The sequence below is a fragment of the Micropterus salmoides genome, unplaced genomic scaffold, assembly GCF_014851395.1.
Source record: "Micropterus salmoides isolate LMB-PRFRI ecotype aquatic unplaced genomic scaffold, ASM1485139v1 Ms_hic_scaffold_21, whole genome shotgun sequence".
Lineage (NCBI taxonomy): Eukaryota > Metazoa > Chordata > Actinopteri > Centrarchiformes > Centrarchidae > Micropterus > Micropterus salmoides.
The window spans coordinates 2,670,165-2,685,581 of record NW_024041262.1 but is presented as its reverse complement, the minus strand read 5'-3'; the positions used below and the strand labels follow the sequence as shown (position 1 = coordinate 2,685,581).

The following is a 15,417-nucleotide window of genomic DNA, read 5'->3' as shown; positions in this document are numbered from 1 at the left end:
TCTGCTAGTCACAGTCTCATTTCAAATTATTATTAAATCTAAAATTGTCTGAATTCTCTAACAAAGCTATACAGTTTCAACAATAACATACTGGGAATGAGCAAATAGCTGTTTATTCATTTAATGCATGGAGTGGATGAAAATACACATAGGAAAACTTTATTGCCTGTAAATGAAAATGTTTTTCTTAATACACTGCTCAAAAACATTGAGCAAACTCTTAAACCACACATCAGATCTAAATTAATTAAATAGTTCTAAAATCTTTACTGTACATTGTATAATTTGTTGAGAACAAAATGGTGCAACAACAGCCAGTGGAAACCAAAGTTACCAACCAAATGAGGGCTGGATTCAAAATCACACAGAAAATCTAAGTGAAGAAATTGAAATCACAGGCTGATCCAACATTGGTGACTTTCATCACAGCAACTGCCCTGTATACACTCCTGACAACATCTGGACATGTTCCTGATGAGATGACAGATGGTGTCCTGGCGGATCTCCTCTCAGACCTGGATGAGGGCAATCGTGAGCTCCTGGTTAGTCTGTGGTACTCCATGGCAGTGTTAGATGCATGATACATAACATCCCAGAGGTTCTCAATTGGATTCAGGTCTGGGGGACGTGAGGGCCAATCAATGGGATTCATGCCTTGGTCATCCAGGAAGAACCTACACACTGGGGCCACGTGAGGCCGGACATTGTCCTGCACCACTAGGAACCCAGGGCCCACTGCGCCAGCGTGAGGTCTGACAAGGCTCTGAGGAATTCATCCCCTTACCAAACAGCTGTCAGGGTATCATTGGCTAGCACGTGGACCTCTGTGGGACCCTCCAAGGATATACCACCCCAGACCATCACTGACCCAATGCCAAAACCGGTCATGCTTAATGATAATGTATAGCGCATAACATTCTGCAATTACTTTTACTTACTTACTTAAAACCTGTCCTGCCCAGCAGCCTGGTATAGAGAATGAGGAGCTGGATACCATATTGTGCCTGACAGATTTTACTTTAACAAGAGAGTATTAATATACTCCTTTGTCTGTTTTATTATTTATTTAAATTTATTTGTCACCGTTTCGCTTCCACTGTCTGCCATGACTGCTTGACTGTAAGACTACTCACGAAGAAGAAGCATGCGAGAAGCTGAAAGCAATGGAGAAAAAAGTTAACGGCAGAACAGTTTTTGGTTTTTACAAGTTTTGTACGCTATTTCATCACTAAAAACACTTTTGAGACGATTTGAGGTGAGAAATCAACTGTGTAGAATTTGAATATTTGCAGTTTTACAAAAGTTGATGGCGAATTCAAAATATGCTCAAACGTTTTCGGGGTTGAGAAGCTCCACAAGTGCCCGTGAGGTTAGCGGTGCCAGCCGGCCAGTCAGTCACGCCCACTGAGCCCTCTGGTCCCAGTTACACAGACCACTGTAGCAACAACAACAGAGCAGCAATGACAGACGAAAGGCCACTTCAATGTTCGTACCGCTGACATTCTGTCTTTACAATTTGAGTAATGGTTTAATATTTTAAAGTAGATCAAGAAACATCTGGCTCAAGATGTAGCCTAAAGAACTCCACTTAAGATAAAATTTATAAGCACTTTGGAAAAATTAAGAAAAAGTATTATGAAAGGGGGCTGTTGCTTTGTTATTCTTAATAGACATTACATTGTTAGTGTACAGCTGTGGTTATAGTACTTTCTTTTAATGTGCTTTTTTAAAATATAATTCCAAAGCAAAAATATTTGTTAAAAAGTTAAACCTTTTAAAGTTAAAACCTACTTGGCAATAAATCAGATTATGAGCTTATTGTTTTGGGTGATAAAGCCGGGCTGTCATCTTGGAGCAGCCTCTCCATAGTTCTTTGCATTCTTTGTTTTGAGGTCTCATGGAAGGCGCTGGCTAAGAGAATGCTATTTTAGTTGTGTTAGCAAACAAAATAAAAGTAAGTGAATTATAGAATTAGCCTACACTGTCTTGTTGTGTTCCCTGGTTTCCCCCTGGTATTGATACTGGTGTTCATTCTGAATAGTAAACCTTATTCACTTAATGGTAATGTTAGCTAGTTAGGCTGTATGTTGGACATCACTTGAAAGATATTTAATTAGTTAAATTATTTAATTAGGGTTACGGTTAGGGGGTGACAAAAATAATCATGACTAGTCGACTAAACAGATTAGTTGACTACAAAAATAATCAATAGTTCCAGCCCTAGTGTCCAGTGGCAGCATGCTTTACACCACTGCATCCGACGCTTTGCATTGCACTTAGTGATGTAAGGCTTGGATGCAGCTGCTCAACCATGAAAACACATTCCATAAAGCTCTCTACGCACTGTTCTTGATCTGAAAGCCACACAATGTTTACGGAAGTAAACACAACCCGGTTTACTAAAGCGATATGAACCCAAAATAAAATTTTGCTGTGATAATTGCAATAAACAAATCAAAATGATGCTGATTTTTTAAACATATAAATTCATGCTTTGTCAGGTCTGTCAAGACAACAAGACATCAACTGTAATGGAGTTCGGATCGATCAGGCCTCTGCTATGCAAACTTGTTCACAGTAAAGTACAACAGAAGGAATTTGCAGAAATTTCTCCCTACTGCAGTCTAGAAGAAAGTGCTGGATACACCTGGCCAGCACTGAGTGGCTCAGGAAGAGCTTCTGCCATCAGACCATATCCCCACATCCAGACATTACGTCTGGAGAGGAAAATGTAAGCTGGTATGGGGTGTGATATGCCTTGAAACAATTCCAGCCAGTGAAATGCTGAGAGATTACATGGCTGAAGGCAATGGGACTGGTATGGGATGCATGTCCAATTCTAGGAACAATAGTCTAAATTTCTAACGTGAGAAGTGGGTCAACAATGCTGTTGTTATACCCAGGAGTATGAGCTAAACTGAGAATTAACTGATGTTGGGCATATATTAATGTTAGTTTGTGAATTCTCTGCATGAGGGCTGTAGAACGACATCGACCATTGTTTTGGATCTCTACAACTGCTGTGATATTGGAGTGAATGAGTATGGACTTCCTAGACCCCAAAGATTGGCAGCTGTAATGATGGGATACAGCCCATGGAGCACAAATGTAGGAGAGCAGGACTCTGAGTCAACAGATCTGAACTCTGGAGCTAAGTGGAAGTGAACCACCTCCCTCTGTAGAAGCTGCTAAAGTCTATAAAAGGAGTTATGTATGTGTAAAGTGGAAGACTGAGTGGTGTAGTCATTGTAGAGGAAGGAAATTCTGACCCCAGAAGACAGGAAGTGCTTCTAAAGATGTATTTCCGTTTTACATGTATCATCCAGGACGACTCCAACATAGGGAGGTGGCGGCTGCTGCTTTGGTTTATTTGCTGATCCCAGCCAATACACAACATGTGAATGAATGAAGGGGAGTACTGGCATTTCTTCTTTTTTCTGTCTTTTTTCCACTTCAAGCACTGATTATACAGTACTTGTTGTTGACACATTTATAAAGAAACTAATTTCAAACTAATTGAACTAGTAACCCCTAAAAAGTTGTCTGAAATGAAGATGCAATACCTTGCAGTATGCGCACATTTTGAATCAAAAAAAGACCAAGGCAAGGCAAGTTTATTTGTATAGCACATTTCAAAAACAAGGTAATTCAAAGTGCTATACATAAAAAAAACAACCAAGTAGGAGCAAAGGGATTTCCAATGTGTACTTAACTGTAATTATAATAAACCAGTTTTGATTGTGCAAAAAAGGCTACAACTATCAAATATCACATGTGAGTACAACATGATGATGTCACCAGATTTGTTCACATATGACACTAATGATGAAGTGCTTTGAGAAACTGGTTCTTCGGCACATAAAGAACAACATCCCAGCCAGCCTGGGCCCTCACCACTTTGCTTTCAGAACCAACAGATCCACTGAGGATGATATCTCCACTGCCCCCCACTCAGCCCTCACACACCTTGAGAAAACAACACCTACATCAGAATGCTGTTTGTGGATTTCAGCTCAGCATTCAACACAATCTCCCCATGAAACTGATCAGCAAACTCAGCACTCTGGGTTTAAATACAACACTCTGCAACTGGATATTGGACTTCCTCACAAACAGACCCCAGACAGTTCGGATTGGCAGACTCACCTCCTCCACTCTAGTGCTCAACACCGGAGCCCCCAGCGCTGTGTGCTCAGCCCCCTCCTGTCCACGCTGTTCACCCACAAACGCATCCCCTGACATGGAGAGAACTCGAAGTTTATGGACAACACCACCATGTTCGGCCGCATTTCAAACAACGATGAGACTTTATATCGGGAGGAAATTGAGTGGTGCAGTGAACAACCTACTGCCCACCATCAGCAAAACCAAGGAGCTTATTGTTGATTTCAGGAAAAAGGAGATAAAGACACACTCCTGTCTACATCAGTGGTGCTGAGAGGGAGCAGGTAAACAGTTTCAGGTTCCTGGGAATCAGCATCACAGAGAACTTTTCATGGTCATCTAACATCTCCACACTGAGAGTGCAAGATCATGTTAACCAGAGACCAAAAACACAAGCATGTTCAATGAACATGTGTTCATGCAAAACACTGTATGAACATACGGGCAGTATGTGCCATCAAACTTTTGAATTTCTATGTGGCAGATTGCGAAGTATTTTTAGGCCCACATAGTTTAAAGAGGTGGTATTCTGCTCATTTTCAGGTTCAAAATCTTATTTAGGGGTTGTACCAGAACAGGTTACATGGTTTAATTTTCAAAAAACACCTTATGTTTCTCATACTGCACATTGCTGCAGCTCTTCTTTTCACCTGTGTTGTACGCTCCGCTCTTGAGCTACAGAGTGATGCATCTTACTTGTACAAAATCTTTGTTGGGAGTTGCACATGCGCAGTTCCCAGGTAAGGACTACTAGCCAATCAGAAGCAGAGAAGGGCGGGTCGTAAGAAACAAGGTAGTGTGATCCTAATCAAAGCCACTTCACACTGCAACTGTAACCTAGCAGTTACTTACAAGTCCACAAACACACAAAATCATTGTTCCACATCTTACCATAAACCACTACAAAAATCACAATATTTCAACTCAATTTTACAGAAAAATTGGCCAAACAATTTGAACATTTGCTCAGTAGCTTTCACATCAGGTGTAAAATTAGCATTATAGCTATAACTTTAGCTGTGTTAGCCAATGTTTACAACAACTCCGCACTTGACAATGGAGCAGGGGGAGGATACTCAGTGTAGAGGTTCCGTCTCGGAAGTGTTTTCACCTGAGCTTATTTCGAGCCCCCAGACAGTACCTAGATGAGACATGAGAGATATGTGCACTGGATTGAATAGGAAGGGATGAGTCTGGGGATGAAGGGATGATGGGATCAAGAGATGAGGGAAGAGAGCATGAAGGGATGAGGGGATGAAGGGATGCTGGAAGAGAGGATTAAGGGGTGAGGGGAGGAGGAAAGAGAGGATGAGTGGATGTGTGTAGGGGTGAATGGAGGGAGTGATGCAGGTACGGTTAATAGATGAAGAGACGGTAAAGGGAGGGTGGGTCAAGCCATCTAAGAGAAGCGGGGCAGGCTGAGTAGAACACGTTTGCGTAGCTTTGACAGGTGATTGGAGGTGTGGTTGATGCATTTGCACTGAAAAAGCGTGGGTGATGAAATTAGAGCCGGGCACGCATGCTGAGAGAATGCTTGGGCAGAGACTGTCGAGGAAGGCTTCTTGTAAAGCGTTTTCTCAGCTGTGGAGCTAGTTGAATGATGTGGCTGAAAACGGTGAGACTGGTATGGCATGAAAATCTGATTCTGGAGCCCTGTGTCTGAATTTCTGAATGAGAGACAAGACAATGAATTCCCAATGTTGTTGTGGTGGCCAAGAATGTGAGCTGCCCTGAAGTGGAACTGGTGTTGAGCCGAGCTGGAAGCACTGGAGGTTGTTGTTGCCAGAGTATTGATGTAGGCTAAGTAGAGATGAAACAATCTTGTTCTGTTGTTGTTGCGGTGGAAAGGAATGGCTTTCCCTCTGAGGAATCGTCGTAGGCGGGCATCGGTCCAGTCTCTTATGTCGGGCTGCATTTGTGGAAGTAAAGCAGCCACACTACTGAAGAGGGCATGCCACGCCGTGAAGAGTGGTTGGTGCCTGTACGAGAGGGAGGCTGCTGACGAAGAGGCTAGGAATTCCCTGGGAGTTGGAGATATCTCTTTAGGGGAGCTAGAGTGGAGATCCCACCGGGGCTGGGGTATGTTAACCTCTGAGCACAAGCGGCTCCCCTGGTTGTGGACTGTTGTGACATGATTGGAACATAGCCGGTTTCAAACCAATTGTCATACAGATTGTCTTCTGAATCAGGCAAGTTGATCTAAATTTCTGGATCCATGATTGTGATTGTGATTATGCGGTTAAGCATGAAGCATGATCTGTCTTGCTTCAGGCAGACCTTGACAGGTGACTGGAGGTGTGGTTGAGGCATGGCCCCGCTCCCAAACCAAAGTTAACAGATAAACTTCATTTAAAACTAAAGGGGACTGTGCTTTTGAGGTTGTGGTTCCTAAATTGTGGAACTGTCTCCCTATGGACTTAAGATCTGTTGACACCATGGACACCTTTAAAAAGCAGCTTAAGACCCATTTGTATTTATTTCTGTTGTGTGGTGTTTTACGTCTGTATGCATTATTTCTTTTGTGAAGCACTTTGTGATGGCTCTTGAACGATGCTATATATGTAAATAAAGTTACTTACTTACTTACTTATCAGTCACCCTGGAGCGTCCTTATTGGTTTTACAGGACAGGTTCTGCATTCCATTGCTTGGATTGGCACAAAGCACTCAGGTTCCCGTCAGGTTGGGGAGAATGCCATCTCTTTTGAAAAGTTCCTTTTTCTCCAAAAAGAGGTTAAAATTGTCAATGAAAGTCACCTGATGTTTTGCACAGGCTGATGAAAGCCGTGTATTAAGGTGGAGTATTCTGTTGAATGATTCAACTACTCTATTCAGTGTTGGAATGGGGTCTGAGATGAATTGCTTTACTCTCCAAGTATTCTCCAACTATTTTCAACTGGTTGGAAAAATTTTAACGCCTCGGATTACTGTGATTTAGGGGGGATATCCTAAATTCCTGCATAAACTATTATTCTGTCTTTGGCAGATTTAGTGTTGAGAATATGAGATATTTGTTCTGTTGCCTATTTCACCATTGCATTGCGAATTAAAACATTAACTGGTTATTGAATCACCAATAAGGACAGTTCAACCATTCGTCTTCGTTTAAAGCAGCAGAAGACAGCTGTTTAAAGCTCTGATAAAACCACTGTACACTATCTGCTTGGCACCAAACAGCAGAGAGACAGAGCTGACAAGTCATTTACGTATAAGTTTCTGAGTGGGCCAGACAGAAGATATTGGGGTACTGATATTATGATCTACTGGCCCATTGTGGGTGGTTACTGGCCCAGATGGGGTGGGGTAGAGCGGTTTTAATATGATTGGCTATGTCAATCAGTCACACACTCCACTTCAGAACATGATGAAACGTTTTAAATGCAGACCTAACCTCTGGGTTAATGAAAGAAAAACTACTAAAATGATCAATTTTGGCCCTGTAATTCTATCTAGTTACTGTCTAGTTGAAATTAATCTATTACTACGACCGCTGCTACTTTTCCCTGACTAGGACTTGTATCCTAATAAAGGTATACTGGCATCCCGACATGATGTACTAATATTAAATACTATCATTTAATAATAAAATACTGGTAATGTTATGTTTTAGTGGTATCCTAACATAATATTCTGATCCTAATCCTAATCCTAATCACTCATCTAGGCTGAGGATAATCCTGCTGTTGACAGAGATAGCCAGGGCCAAGAAGTCAGTGCCCGTTAAAATGTGGATTTTTTTTTTTTTACAAGGCCCAAAGCAGAAGCCTTAGACCATTTCTTCAATTTTGTAGTACAGTCTTGACAAATGCTTTGTACAGAGAATGGGCTGACCGGGAAAAGATTCCTGGGCCACTTTTTTGCCCCAGTCCACCCCTGGTGTCCTCAGAGTTTGAAAACCTCTAGGAGCTAATTAAAAAGTTTGAAGCTAATAGAAGAGATAGCCTGGATTTAATATCAGGACTTCAGCTTCCTATACTCTGGGGAAACCACTACACCTTTTTACTATTGGTAATAAAAAAGTAAACTATGGCTCATTCAAGTCCAGCCTGGACTGCAACCTTTCAGTCATGTTCCCATCCTTATCACAAAGAAATTTTGCATAAAACCAAAGTAATGCAGAATTCATAATCTTTATTTTACATAAATGACACCACTCCCACACCCTTGCATCCTCTTCATATACATGTATACAAAAACTTTTATTGCACATGAAACGTAGTCAAGTTCTTATTGAGTGTATCATGTTGGCCAGCAGAAGAGGACATCAATGAAAGAAACACAAAACGTGTCTCACCATAAATTTATTACTTTACATCGATAGTCATTAGTTCTGCAACAAAATTCAATAACTGTCATTTAATGCATTATACATCCTTCACCAATTAGCTTTCAACCACAAAGATGTGATTAACGGGGTGATGAAAAAACATACACCTTCTATGGCATATCTGGTATGATATGACATATACATTAAAATTACACATGTAAGTTTACAGTGGCTTTCTTCTCCTGCCCATCAACACTGCTGTAAAAATGTTTACTGAGTTAGATTTTCTACTGAGAGGATAAATCCGATTGTACAGTTAAGATATAGAATTACAAACAGCATTGTGGTAGTGTGTAAGAGTCCATGTAGAGAGAACTGATAGCAAGGTGAGACAATTTACTGAGGCATTTGAAAGGATGTGTACATAGCTGCTGTCTGGGAATCCTCAGATTTCTGTCACTTTTGAACATAGAGTTTTGAAGTTGTTGTCAGTAATATTTGCACAATATAACCAGAACATATCTCAGCAAGTGCTGTTACTGCTAAATGGCAGTCACTCTCATTCTCTTTGACTTCAGTGGCTGTTGAGGTTTCAACATTTCTATTCAGACAAGATGGTCCTCTTCACACTCCCAGGCTAAGTTCCAAGACAAACAAAATGCATACTTTCACCAATGCTGCACAGAGCTCTAAAGATGATTTTATCAAACATTTGGACAAAGATAAATTGACACGTTAACATGAGTCAGACTTGTCACCACTAAGTTATGGCCATTTAAGTGTATGCTATTTTAGTGCCACCTTCATTTGTTTGAAATTGTCCAGTGCATTCAAGAATTTATGGCCATTTATAATGAATACTTTATGCCAACAAGAAATAGACCATAACATTATAGCCTAAAGCAAAAGCCTGTATATATGGGGATATTTACGATTGGATGAAATAGTGGGAAATAGTGGACTGCAAATAGTGGAAGTTTTTTTTTCTTTCAACTAAATACAAGTGATGAAATTATACATGCGAGTGCATGTTTGTGCTTGGCAAGATCATCAGTGTTACTGCAGACGAATGCTTTTAATGTTCCAGCTGAGTTTTGCCTTCCAGCCTTACATCATCCTTGTGCTGTTATCTCCATTGTTCCCAAGCTACATTCACAGAAACATATTCTGGTGGATCTGAATGCTTAACAGTTTGAAGTTATAATCTTTTAGATTTTATCAGCTCCTGTTTTTCAAACTATTTAGGGCATGGGTTGTATTGAACTCTGTTTCCAAGGGAAACAAGGGATTCACAGGACATGATGATTTATGTACTGGACGTCTGATCAGTATTATCATGTCCATGACAGTCTTCTTTTTATTAAAATTGCATGTCACCTTATCAGCCCATGTTAGTTTGGCTGTGCAATAAATCGATACACCTGTTATTCTTCTAAATGCGCAAAGATGTGTTTGCTGCACCTATTGGTCAAAACATGTGTACCTTACAGAACTCTGGGACATTTTTATTTTTTATTTTTGTGCATCCAAAAATCTCAAATTAGCTGAATTTAAATACTACATGGCCAGAAGGACAGTCATGTTCGGTATAATCATGTAATACTGAGTCATGCGGTTGTTGGTTGTGCCAGTTCCTTAGTCAGAATTTAAAAAAGAAGTCTTCCTCACATCCCCTCTCACTGAGGCTTTTGTCTGTTTATGGAGATTACAGTACTGTGTGGCTTATTTTTTGACTTTACCATACTGCTGAAAAAACTTAATTCATAATATATTTGTTATTTTATATATGAAGGTTTATAGGCTGCACAGACAATATGTTGTTATTCCAGCTGGTGTATACTGCATGTAATTTGTCTGAGTTGTGGTGATCCCAACAACACATCATTACTGGTGCCTGGTGGCCCTAGAGCAGCTAGAGAGGACAGCAACCTAAGGCAACAGGCTGGCAGAGCAGGCAAATGTGATCACACTGGAAAAAAGAAATGAATGAATGATGATGTACAGATTAGGCTCAGCTGCACATACATGCATTTGTGCTGTCCCTTCATTTTTCTCTTCTGTCCTCCTTATACTTTATTGTCTGTGCCCAAAGTCAGGAAAACAAGCATTCCAAGTCCACTGACTCAAATCTTCATGCCAAGCTTGGCTTTCTGTAGAAAGGACACATTACAGAGGTTAAGTGCAATACACATGTCTATCATCTTACTATATGCTATAAAAAACAACAAGAGTAGGGAACTTAAAATTAATTTTGAAGTGAGATAAATATTAGGGTAACCCACTGTTTGGTCAAGTTCTTTGGACTTGACAGAGAGATAATAGCACTCAAAGAGATAATTTCAGTTAAAACGCTCACAATGGAAGTTAGAGGTATGCTGGCTTCACTACTGGTAGCACAATTTCCCATCATGTCTTGTATTAGTAGCCAGCACTGATCGCCATCTTTTGTAAAAAATTTAAATAAATTAAATTAACTGTTCAAGAGACTCTGCAAGTGATAGTGGCCTTAATCATGTGACCTTAACCAGCCCATTTCCCCTGTCTGAAGCTAATTAGTGCTCATTGGTCCTGCAGTGAAAAAAACGGAGACTAAACCAACCAGAGCAGTAAAAGCTGAAGTGGGCTAAGTTTAGAAGTTTAACGAGTTTCCTTCCCTTTGGATTACATGTGTGCATGAAGCCTGTTTCACCTGCCTTCATGCTTCCATGGATAATTAAATTACCACATTAGCTAATCATTCTAGAAGCTGCTCTTTAAGTTTGTCACGAGTGGCTTAAATGCTGTTAACATGTTATGTTGCTTTCACATAATATGTACATTGCTAGGAAAGCCTAAACATAAATGTCATTCTCTGTAAATATTAAAGTGAAGTGAAGGTTAAATGTGATTGTGACCCTTTGTCTTCTTTCTCCATACTGGAGCTAACTTAGTGCTCATTTAAAGCTTGTAACATGAAAAGGTCAACTTACAATGCCAGAGGCGTGTTTAGGTTTGACGCTATAGGAAGCCTTCTCCTTGGCCTGTCGGAAACACTCTTCTGCTGCTTTTAACCTGCAGAACACATAATGTTGATACAGTTAGTCAGTACACCAGCTCTATTAACCACGTTTACTAACTTAGCAGCTCCAATTATGTAATGTCATGTTGGTAATCCATTTGGCTGGTCTTCATTTTGCATTTATGACCTTTAATCTTGATCTTATTTAAAGTAGAAAGTAAAAAGTATTTTTATTTTGTTTTTAAAGAAAGAAAGAAGGAAAATGGAACAGCAGCAGTTTCTAGAGCAGCACATGTTACCTCTCCTTGAGAATGGCTTTGTTCTCCTTCTTCCACTGGTCCTTGAAATCAGAGGAGAACTCGTGCCAGATGCAGAAGACAGTATTGGGTGAAACCTCCTTCTCTCCTGCCTTGGCCTTCACTGAAAAGAACACTGTGAGCTCCAGGAACCTGACAGGACACAATAACAAGTTTACTTATTGACATTCCTTTTTTACCCATGAGTAAATATGACACTGAAAAACAAACCGTGCTGATGTTTCAGTGACTGCACACTTTGAGTATATGTGAAGACCAGAAGCCCTACACCCATGATGTTCACTGACCCACAGAAAAATTTGGGTGAAACTGAAACTGGGATTGAAAGTACATTTTGAGGCTAGAATATGAGTTTGCGCTTGCAAGCATATTTGTCACTTTCGAGACCTCCACAGCTTAGCATGGTTGCTTGGGAGACCTGCCAATCAAAACAAATTAAAGTTAAAAAATATGCTAATAAAAGAAGTCAATTTAATTTACCCCCTACAGGGGTGGATATATTACCAAAAATGGATGTGGACAGCAGACATGCTTGTGGTTTATAGGCAACATGTATGTTGATGTGACTGAAGTCCTGAGTTGTGGCCATGTAGTTCCCAAAAGTATTATTTGAACGTTACCTGGGGAAAACAATGGGGGAAATCCTACCATATATGGTGTATATATTTATCTAACAACTTGTTACCAGTTCCACCAAAGAGACAGTTCTTCATTTTTAAATCCAAAAGAGTTAATATAGGGGAAAAGTCCAAAAACTGAAAACAGATTTATGTATCAGAACTTTTTCTTTTTTCCTCTGACAATAATCATCTTCTAACCCCTCAGATTTATCTGGTAACCTTTGAAGGTGCCTGACCCCTAGGTTGGGAACTAATGGAGTAATGGAGAGGACAGCAACCTAAGGCAACAGGCTGACAACCCCCCTGCTGTGACATCTGGTTGGGTGAATGCTTGGTGCATTTTAGTTTTGCCTCTCTCTCTCTCTCTCTCTCTCTCTCTCTCCCCCTCCCTCCTTTCCAGTGAAGTGTGGGTGTACCAGGCTATCCTGTTTTGGCACTGTTCCTCGCCTGCTAGCAATCGGCATCCACATGCCTGATCAAGACTCAGCCTGCTGACATAAAGGCCAGACATCCAGTCATTGTTGAGTCTAATCTAGTATATCTAGAAAACTTGTACTGACCCAGCCCCCTTATTTTGCTCATTGCCAGTATTTCCGCCTGCCAGCCTTGTCCACCACAACTCTGGTTGAAGCCCAGAGTTCTGCATATGCAGACCCCTAATGTATCAAAGCATGGGCGCGTCTGCGTTTTCACTGAAGTATTGATCAAGGCTTTAGCTATAATTTATGCTGTAATGTTAATGTAAACATAAGATATATGGCCAGCTGATGGATGAAGTGCATTGACCACAGTGTTATGTACTGTGGAGATCACAGCTCTCCTCAGAATTCACTGGTACAACAGCATTGCTGTCAGGGATGCAGACAGTTGAAATAAAACAGATAAAGGAGGTTGTTCTTACAGTTTGTGAGTGCTGCTGAGTTGAGCTTCGAGGGTCTCCAGTTCACTTTTAGCTGAGAAAGAAGGACGAATACAAGAGGTCAATACAAAACATGAAACATTAGCAAATACTTGAGTCTGTTGTTATCAACTGCCACTAAACGGCCTGTCCCATAGATCTTACATTGATTTGATGTCACAAGTCACAGCTTTTCTAGAATTTGGGTAATAATAATGGCCACTTGGATGTGATGTATTCGGCTCTTGTAATACACCTATGGTTTTTGTCCAAATGTCTCATCAGACAAGAATATGACAAATTCTTCAAATTCATTAACTTAGCTGACACTTATAGCGACTTTCAGGAAGTGCATTTTCAACCATGTGGATACAATGTGAAGATGGCAAGATTCATGTAAGTACTTCAACTTCATCAAATATGCTAATCAGTGGTATGCACAGCAGCAAATTTTGTCCATACAGATGGAATTCATTGTTGGTTTGAACATTAGGGCTTGGTGGCATGATATCTTTCCACTACTGTTGTTAGACTGACATTTAATTTAATTTTCATTTCATTTAATGTAACTGCCTGTATAAACCACGCCCACTTCAGGTTGTATGTCTGGTACACACAGTGTGTTTTGGTGATAAACACTAAATGTAAATTTTGTCAACAATAAAACAAAACAGGACATCTTTGAGTTTACGCTACTAAAACAATTGGTTGTGGTTAGTTACAAACATTTGGAATTGGAAACCCCCTTACCCCCACTTTCTACCTCACTAGATAAAGAACACACTACTTCCTGTCCTGGCACGGCATGTAAATTGTTAGGTGCAGATTATATGAATGTTATTCAGATAATGGGGCTGTTTTGTCAGTTACCTTCTGCGAGGAAGTCCTCCATCTTGTCTTTAAAAGGCTGCAGGTTATCCTCGTCTGAAACTTTGCACACTTTTTCCACTTCTGACGTACACGCTGATAAAATAATTGAGACAGAAATTACAATCAAGCCAAGAGCACATTTTGTGTAAAATACAAGTAAACAAATATTACAGTATGGTAAACCAAGGGTGGTTAGATGCCCAGGTGCTGTGTAAGTTGCAAAGTACAAGCAAAAAAGCTTTAAGGACAAAACTTGTGTAGAAGCACCATGTGTAGAAGTTTAAAGTCTCCAAATTTGGTACTTCCCCAATAGTATCACAAATGACACTGCAGTAGGGTCACGTTTAGTCAAGCGAGTAAGCAGAACATCATGGGAGTGGGCCCAGACACACACACCAAGGCAGAGCAGGTTCTGTTAAATGGTGTTTTATTAATAATAAAATAAAAGCTGTACAGGCTTCTAGTGAGGCAAGGGTCCAAAACATGCAAACAGTCCACACAGGTAAGAAATCTGAGGTAATAGACAATAATCAACAAAATAAAACTGATAACGACTCCAACAGCAGACGCCAATTATGATGTAAACTGTGTACTGAATGTGTGTGTGTGCGTTACCTCTCAGGTCCTTCCTGAATCGAGTCAGATCTTTCTGAAAGTCTTCAAACTTCATCTGTGAAGCCTGAAACAGGTCGTGAGGCTCAGGGAGAGGGTACACACATGTCTCTCTACCAGCATCCTGGTGAGGAAGAAGAAGAGTTACTGTGGGGAGAGATTTTAGAGTGATGCTGCCCAAGAGCTGTAAGTGGTTCCAGGCCTTGCTCAAGGGCACCTCAGCAGAGTCCAGGAGGTGAACCGGCAACTCTCCAGCTACCAGTACACACTGTACTGTGGTACCCTCTGGTTCCTAAGCCAAGTCAATACAGACAGAGTTTCTGCTGCCATGGACAGACAGGCAGATACACACATTCATACATATTAACATTATGACATTAAGCCAAGTCAGTTTTATTTATACAGCCCAATATCACAAATCACAAGTGGGGTTTTGCAATATGTACAGTATACAACACACTCTGTCTTCAGGCTACCCCCAAAAAACCTTTAACAGGGAACACAAGTGAGGAAAGCTCATGATGAGCAATAGAGGAGAGATCCGTCTCCTAGGCCAGACATAAACAATTAGGACATTAATCATAAATGTCTGAAACTATTTTAGGACCACCACACACATCATTATTAGCTTACTGGATACTAATGCAGTAAATATAAAATATGAACTTTAAG

At 40.5% G+C, this 15,417-nt stretch overlaps 1 protein-coding gene across 3 annotated transcripts in view; it reads right to left on the bottom strand.

The window, feature by feature from the left end:
• Nucleotides 1-8,274: 8,274 nt before the first annotated feature.
• Nucleotides 8,275-15,417, bottom strand: part of fmn2b (formin 2b) — a 32,482-nt gene continuing 25,339 nt past the window's right edge. For 2 of the 3 annotated variants that reach the window (XM_038736335.1, XM_038736336.1), the window contains 6 exons: nt 14,749-14,869; nt 14,134-14,226; nt 13,267-13,318; nt 11,728-11,877; nt 11,400-11,481; nt 8,275-10,580 (listed from right to left, as the gene is read on the bottom strand). In XM_038736335.1, the coding sequence (XP_038592263.1) occupies nt 10,554-10,580; nt 11,400-11,481; nt 11,728-11,877; nt 13,267-13,318; nt 14,134-14,226; nt 14,749-14,869 (525 nt within the window). In that variant the 3' untranslated portion in view covers nt 8,275-10,553. The remainder of the gene's footprint in view (nt 10,581-11,399; nt 11,482-11,727; nt 11,878-13,266; nt 13,319-14,133; nt 14,227-14,748; nt 14,870-15,417) is intronic. The other variant, XR_005447091.1, reaches the window with a different exon arrangement.